Raw genomic sequence first — 8852 nt, 5'->3', positions numbered from 1 at the left:
TGAATAATCACATTATTATTTTTTTATTAAATAGTAAACTATACACACATATTTTTGTCGATTAAATGAACTGTAATAACATAATACGATATAATAATATAATAATAATTATAATTTAATAATAGTTATACTATAAAATAATAATAATAATAATAATAATAATCGTTGATAACTTTTCATTCCATTCCTTGAAGGAATGAAAGAAAAAACACATTTTACTAAGGAATGAAAAATGTTATATATGGAAGGAATTTCATTTCTTAGAAATAATTTATTCCATTGATGAATGACAACCAAACATGTTTTATTTCATTTCTTTGAATGATCCATTTCATTCCACATATCATTACTTTATATCAAACACTATCTTGCTGTTTCAGCAGATTGAGTTTTGGATCTGCTCAACATTTGGGTCTTCGTCTGGTCCAACCGTTTCAGATTGAGTGGGCCATTTTCAGAATCAAGGTTTTTTCCAGGCCCACCAGGCTCCGAATGATCATGCAGGCCAAAATCATGTTTTTCAGCTTCTGTTGTTGCTGGGTTCATTGGTGGATCAAGCCCAATTTCATCTTCCTGATGAGCAGGCCCACCATCCTTTTCATTTGTATTTTCAACTTCACAGTGCGTTGTATCATTGACCGGATCACCGGATCAAATAAATTGTAATCTTTTATAACAACTTCAAATTTATTAAATGGAAAGTTGGTTTCATGGAATTTGACATGCGTTAAGACCTTAATATTTTTGTTTTGGATATTATAGATTTTATATTCCTTTTTGTCCCTTTGGGATACCTAAGAAAATTCCGGGTCTCCTCCTCTCTTCAAACTTATCGTCTTCGGTTTTGTTGCTACCATGATAAGTTAAAACAACCAAAGGTTTCCATGAAGTTGTAATCCGGTTTTTGATTGATTAGAATTTCAATAAGGTGTTTTGTTTCGACTGGCGTGGAAGGCAATCGATTAATGATATATGTGGCGGTCAAGAACCCCCCACCCCTCACCAAAATGTTATAGGCAAATTTGCTTCGAATCTTAATGCTTGAGTGGTTTCAATGATGTGTCTATGTTTCGTTCCACAACCCGATTTTGCTATAGGGTGTGTGGACAAGTCTTTTCAAGAAGAATTACTTGTTCATCATAAAACATTAACATGTCGTTTGATGTAAACTCTCCACTATTATCACACCTAATTATATAAAAAAATTGAGTGTGTACCGTTTTATGAAAGTTCATTAGCAACTTACTTGCTTGATATTTTTAAATTTTAGCAAAAATACCAAAACGGAGCTACTGAAATCATCAATGATAGTCAGAAAATACTTGCTCTTGTGTAGGATGGGAATATTTTTCCCAAATGTCACAATGTGTAGAAGGTCAAAACAACCAATATTTGTTTTATTGCTACTATTTAGAAATGGAAGCTTAGTGTGTTTTTGCTCTTGAACAAGAGTCACAGGTTTTATTGAAAGAAGTGCTACTAAAAAATCAATATGAGATAGCCGTTCACTTAAAGCGTGTCCTAATTTTTTGTGCCAAGTGCCAATAGTCGTCATTACGGCTTTTCTTTCTTTTCCAATCATCCCCATCAGGTACAGACTACTTTTGCATCTACCCACATCAATCAAGTTCCTCGTGCAAAGTTTTTGCATTACACAAAAATGGATAAAAAAAAGTTATTGTTGTTTGAAGGTTATTACTCAAATGATTAACCGTCAATAGATTGCAAGTGAAATTAGGAATGTGTCAAAACTTTTTTTAATTTTTGTTCTTCCTGGTAAAATTCATCCTCCTCTTTTTTCAACGGGTTTTTATTTATGTTTTGGAGGATCTCAGATTTATACGTGAAATGCTCAGTTGATTCCGAGTCTGTCACCCATTAATCGCGCTCACTTCTTCTTTTTGTCATGGCTGTAATTAGTTATGGTTGAGGCAAGCTTGATGACCGCTAGGGTTTTTTGTGATAGAGCGGTTTGTAAACCTGCTATGATAACATCTAAAAATGACAGTATGTATTATTCCGATGATCATACAAATATGCAAAAGCTAAATGTCTAAAGAAGAAAACCAACGGTCAAAGGAGAATGTTTTGGTAGGTCAAATAAGTAAATTAAGGGAGAAATTTTTGGTAGAAAAAAAACTTCAATAAGTTACCTCCAAATTAAGAGACTAGAGATCTTTAGACATTTAGCCGAAGAGTGTAGAAAAAGAATATTGTTATTGGTTATGTTCTCTTCCCATCCCCTCTTTATTTCCTTTTTCTCGTTCTTTTGAGATCAATTATGTATATATAGTAAAAGTGGAATCCGGCGCCACAAAGTTGATTTTATTTTTTTTTGTTTTTTGATATACAATATATAATTGTGAACCATTAGAAAGAAGTGGCTTCCAGCTGGGTGGTGGTTATGTGACTTGTGAATTACTTGACTGGGGGTATCCTCAAGTTCGATTCCAAGCAATGTCAAGAAACATTTCCTTTTTTTTCAATCATGTAGTTGGCCGTTTATTTTGTTTGCATTCCATACTTTCTTTTTAAACGAGTGTTTTATGATCAGGTGCCGGCATCGTCAATACCGGTCGAGTTCACGACAATTATACGCGGGTTTGTCTTCGCTACCTTTTTTTAAATATGTTAACATGTTGTGTTTGGACGTTGACGAATATTTATTTGTTTATTTACGGTGTCGTAACCTGATACAGTATGAATGCAGGCCGGTTTGCAATCGCACCGTGCAGTTTTTATTTTGTTTTTTAAATTGTCGATTTTCGCTGCGTATTTGTTTTTTTTTTCATTTTAAATATGTTAATCTGTTTGGGTGTCGGCTAATTTTAGTTCTGGTACCGTAATAAACGTAACCGGTACCGTTTAATTCGCGACGACTTGCCACCACAACATCTGGGTTTTACCTACCGGATAAACGTCATTTTAAATATGTTGTAATATAAACTATACGAGTTTTTTTGAGTGTTTACTAATTTATATTTTTTGGTTTAATGTAAATACCATAACGAATTCAACTGATACCGATCCAGTTTGTCTCGCTTTGATCATAAGTTGTATGCGTATCAATGCTATTTTGGACGTTCACGGCTTTATTTTCTCGATTCAGTATCGCTGCCATTTCGAAGTCACTTTTACCGATCGGACTCACAACTGGTTTTGGGGCTGGATAATCTATCAAATGTTTATTTAGTGCGGAGAAGATAGGTTGACTGAATCCGTAGCGTTGCGGTGGGTATACAGCCAGTATTAAGTAAAGTTGATGGTTGGTGCCGCAAGGCCCTGATTGGGTCAAGTGGCACCACCTCAACGGTTCATTTTTTTTAATTTTTTTGTTTTATTAGTTAAATGTTTTTTATTTTTGTTTTTTTCTTCTAGATTTATAACAAGCGTTTCGTTTTTTGTTTTACTGAATTTGTGTCGACTCACCGTCACAACGTCCGGGACTGACAATGCTCGGGTTTTACCGACTCACCGCGCAACGTCCAGTACCGACAAGGCTCGGGTTTACCCACGCCCGGGTTTTTCCTAACTTTTTTTTAGTTCCGGGTACCGTCACAAATGTAAACGAAATCGACAAAATTCACGTTGACCCACCGGAATGCTTGGATTTTACTAGCTCCTCGGTTTTACCGACTCACTGCCAGAACGCCAGAATACGAGCCGACTCGCCGTTGCAACGATCGGGTTTTACCAACGCGCAGGTTTACCGACCGAATAAAATTGTTTTAAATATGTTAAAAAATTATAATATGTTATATGAGTGTCATAGAGTCACTGACTCAGCGTCTGGGATCGACCAACGTCACCCCATTGGCGACCGACGTCACTCCATTTGCTCACCTCAATTTTAATTTTAATTTTTTTTGTTTCAATTTTGTTTTAGTTCCAGTACCATAATGAATGTATCTAATACTGAGTAAATTCGTGTTGACTTGCTGTTGTCGTCCGAGAACAACCGACGCCACCCCATTGGCCTATCTTAATTTTTGTTTTTAATTTTTTTTTCCAGTTTGTTTTAGTTCAAATACCGTAATGAACGTAACTACTATTGACTGAATTCGCGTTGATTCGTCACTGCAACATTCGGATTTTAACAACCGATTTTACCGTGCTAACGCACAGGAAAATCACTAGTTATCAATAAAAGATAATTTCTTTTGCTGCCATCTACCCTACTTTTTACGCTAAAGTACACTGTTCCTTCACATAACTTCATCAAAATGTCTTTCGGTTGTTGTTCGTAAATAAAAATTCAATGTACACGCGAGCTTATGTCACGTATTAGCTGTATTTTCGTGTTTCTTATAAAAGAAAAATGAGACCACAATCCTGCTATGAAGCCTATTTGTGGATAAGGAAAGAAATCATCAAATGCTAGTCATCTTTCACAACTGATATTATACATATTCATTTAAAGACATTGATATATATAGTGTGACTTTACTTAATGGTTGGTTTATTGTTGAGGAAGGTGATCCTATTATCCCTACTTTAAAATCCCATAACTTAGCATTTAGAACACGTACATGACGCCCACTACATATGAACTTTTTTATTAGTCTAAAAATTAAATCAGCACACATATCTAGGGTGAAGCTTGGACGAAGATGTCGAGAAGACCAGACTCAATACCTATAAATATTTTTACATAATTCATTCATACTTGAAACCTCCAAAACAAACTAGTGACTAAAGATATAGTTGCATATAAACATTCTTGAAAGTAAATAAACCACTACTCCACTACTTGATGTACACCTAAACTAGCCTTCCACTAACCAAGGATAACAAAACAACTACATACTTAAAACAAGTGAATGTTGTAGGGTATGTGGGAGTCCATACTTGCATAGGATAATCACGCATGCATCAGTTTCCCACCGCTTCAAAACGTCATTGTCCTCAAGGACAGCGTTAGAGCGCCACGAGGTTGACATTCGATTTGTTTAATGGAGTAATGGCGTTCTGGCATCAACATTCTTGAGTCCACCACTCCATAAGTTCGATATTTTCGTGATTCTCTCTATATAAACACAATAAGTTGTAATCACTCTTATGATAACCGGGCATGTTACTGAACTGGTTGTTCCACGATTCGCTGGTCAAATCGGTCGAGTCCAAAATACGATACACTATCCCACTGGTCGATCTATCCTACAAAAGTCACATGTAATTTGTTATTGCAACAGATACCAAACTCAAAATGTAATAAGAAAAGCAAAACAACATAAACAAGCCAAAATGAATCATCATCATGTCCCTATTCCTTTTCTCTTCTTCTTTTATTACCAACTTCCTTCTTTGGCTTTTCGTTTCCTTAAACTCACAATGCCTTTCCCATCTCTCCTTATCATCCACCACCTTCCTTCTCATATTATTCTCCCCCAAAACCGCCCTTCGCGAAACTACCAAAAAGTCTCCACCACTTAACCGACACGAATCCAAGTTTAACATCTTCATAGTCACCTCTTTCACTTGCAAACCCTCCCCTTTGTCATCCAAACCCAAAACCACATATATACAACATTGCACCATCTCATTCGGGTCACATCCCGGTAAAACAGTGATGCATTTGACAATAGTCTTGTTACTCGCCCAATCCCTCTTTACACTAGCAGCTTTGATGGAGGATAAGTTACCCGCTCGCTTAAGGGATGGGTCGATAACGATCCAGTTTAATGTCACGGATTCTTTAAGATGTGCTAATGCTGCTTTGTCAATACCCGCATGCACATCCACTTTCATGTCAATGTGTCCCGAGATTCCCTGATCTTGGGTTAACTTAATGTTGAACTCGGATGACAAGAAATTAGTTGTGATGTCCGTGAATTGGACTGTGGAGTATATAATATCGGTTTGGTATCGAATATCGACAGCTGATATGAGTTGTGACAAACAATCTGGTAGTTTTGAATTCGAGCAAGAGTTACGGTGGTTAACGTCGATGATTAGCGAAGGAAATGAGTCTTGGAAGAAAGACTGGTGAGCACCAGGGAAGGTGGATATGAGAGCATCAACATGTTGATGGGTTATAGAAGGCCACGTGCACATGCAAATATGAGACCAGAGATTATGATCGGAACATAGCGAGTGTAGATGGGATGAAACGGTGGCGATGGTCGAAAGAGATTGGCCGTCTAGTCGCGGTAAGATGTGAGTCTGAATGATGTCCGGTGGGATATCGGCTAGAGTGGGTGCCATGGTGTATGGGGACTCAGAGCTTGAGTGATAGCTAGGTTGATATTTATAAATGCAAAATTAATAAAACACAAAGTAGGATTTCTTCTAGAATGCATGACATATGTTATTGTACTAGATAGAAATATATATAAAGTAAAAAAGATGAATTGAAAGATTACTCTTTTTAATCATGGATACACTCACTAGTGCTTTAAACAGGCAACATACAATGGCATAAACCCAAAAAGACTGATAAAAATAACAAAAAAAAAGGATGAACTTGAATTTAAAATACTCCTCGGTCACGGTTGGTAATTGGAGGTGCTAGGATGACGCGCATGACATCATTGGGACATCACGTCCATTGGCGGATCTTATAGGGGTCAACGTGGGCCTCAGCCATCCATCTTTTTCGTTTATTAGGGTAATTTTTTCTGAAAAATGGAAAAAAAAAAATTAAATGTACTGAGTCTGGCCCATCCATATTTGTATTCGGCTCATCCATACTATTTGTGTCCGGCACACAATTGATTTTTTTTTTAAAAAATAAGTTCAGTTTAAACATTTAGTCCAAGCCCAAATTTGAATGATTTAATTTATAGTTAAATGATTGAATTGGTGTTTTAGTTGAAAAATTGAATATAGAGCTTTTATTTGTTGACCCGACCCAGATCAGATTGCCGACCTGAAACTTAGAAGTAGGAAAAAAAAAACTCGGGTCTCATGAATTTCGGCCCATCCATACTAAATGTTCAAGATCTGCCACTTATCACGTCCCTCCCCTCATGGTCGCTAGCTAGTTGCATGAGTGATCTAACAACGAGAAATATGCATAATGTTAGGTAATCCCAGCTTCGAGCCCTTAAGCAATTATTACTTCGTCTACGTTATCTTCCTAGCTCGTAATATTTAAATTGAGCATGCGTGTATTCCATAAGTTTTTCTTGTATTAATGGATTTAAAGTTGTGAAATCTAGTCATCCTATGATCATTTCGTGGATGCCCTCGAGGTGCTCATGCAGGCGTGCCTTATATTTCTCTTGTATAGTATTCATTATTTATTAGGTTAGAACTTGTGTACATGGGTGGCTCGTGGGATAGCGAGAACAAGTTAGGGCTTTAAGCTCAAAATTAATTAAGGCCTCCAATTCTAAAAAAAAACGTTATATATAGATATATTATAATGAGTAAAGTAAACTCAAAGTAATTTATTGGTGTTGTGATAGGCTTGTTTGTTACTAAAGTATAGGTTATAAGTTCAAAACTTTTAATAAACAAATTTTTTTTTTAACAATTGTTATGAAAAGGTCTCAAAATCTTGTTTCGATTTAGCCTCCACATTCGTTAAGCCGGCTCTGCTGGTGTAATACACGAAATGCTAATAAAATATAAACAACAATATATATATATATTAAAAAAATAAAAATAACTACAAACCATTACGTAACGTGGGACAAAGGTTAGACAATATATCAAGTTAACATGATTATACAACCATCGGGATACACGCGTACTACTAATTAAGGTTTTGCAATAAAAAAATACAACACATGACTTACTATTTCGAATATTCATTACCTTGTTACAAAAAAATCTTAAAACTTTTAAAAACGGAATTTAAATCTCGAACTGAAAGTTTTCAAAATGAAAAACTGAGCCCTTCCAAGAGCAACACAAGTATGATCATGCATATCTTCTATATCACACAATTCTAAAAATATATGCAGTGGAATTATTTAAAAAATAAAAAAAAAGTTGATATAAACATAACAGAATGAGGCTTACATACATACAGCCTTAAGAAATTCACGTTCCCTTTCCCATATGTTAACATGTAAGCAATAGAATGTTACTTAATGTTCTATTAAGCAGCCAACACATACACATTTTTAAATATTTAAGCACCAGCCTGAAAAGGCATACTTTTGTTTATTAATGAAATAATTGAAGCAATTATTTATAATGAAAAAGAGACCATGCACATAAATGAGTGTTACTCGTCTAAATAAAATTTGAGTTCCTCCAAACAGCTGCCATGCTTTAATCTTGCGGCTATAAGGATTTTAAACATAGACAATAATATAGTTGGAAAAAACCAAATAATAAAATAGACATATTTGACTTTTGAGTTTTGAGGGTTAAGAGTTTAGCATTCATATAAAATGCATTATGTAACTACTAAAATATAAATAATTACAAACATTTTTCACTCAAACCACTAAAAATAGTTACGAGTTTTTTAAAGGTAACAACTGATCAATATTAAAAAAATTCATTTAAAAACTTGATATATCTTTTATTATATCATGAAAAGAGTTCTGTTGATAAATCTCTTATATCTTTTCGTTCACCACATAAATTGAACTCTTCTTACCAATTTGGAAAGAAGCACCACATAAATCCTTACCAATTTGCATAAATAGAAACAAAATACTCAAAGCTTTATAATATTAAGCCTTTAAAATAAATAAAAAACGAAAAACAAAAAAGGAAAAAAAAACAAATATCTCATTAACTTGAGGGCAATGTGTTAAAAACCGGTATTTTACTCGTACCGGATTTAGTTCAAAAATGGTACATCTGGTTGAACCGGAATGTACCGAAAGGTTCAACCGGGTTGAATAATTTACCTTGTAATTCAATATAAATACAATTTCAATTCAAAAATT

General features: G+C 34.9%; 1 protein-coding gene across 1 annotated transcript; it reads right to left on the bottom strand.

Moving 5' to 3' along the window:
• Positions 1-363: 363 nt before the first annotated feature.
• LOC143554962 (putative F-box protein At2g36090) lies at positions 364-6204 on the bottom strand. The gene is made up of 2 exons (XM_077044610.1): positions 5293-6204; positions 364-594 (listed from the first exon to the last, which is right to left on the bottom strand). The coding sequence occupies exons 1-2, from the start codon at positions 6202-6204 to the stop codon at positions 364-366; spliced, it is 1143 nt and encodes a 380-aa protein (XP_076900725.1).
• Between the last annotated feature and the right edge of the window lie 2648 nt (positions 6205-8852).

The sequence above is a fragment of the Bidens hawaiensis genome, unplaced genomic scaffold (assembly GCF_021521415.1).
Source record: "Bidens hawaiensis isolate Kalapana, Puna unplaced genomic scaffold, B.hawaiensis_p1.1 tig00017895_1, whole genome shotgun sequence".
NCBI classification, from domain to species: Eukaryota; Viridiplantae; Streptophyta; class Magnoliopsida; order Asterales; family Asteraceae; genus Bidens; species Bidens hawaiensis.
Note: the sequence above shows the minus strand (reverse complement) of the source record. Positions and strands in the feature narration are given on the sequence as shown.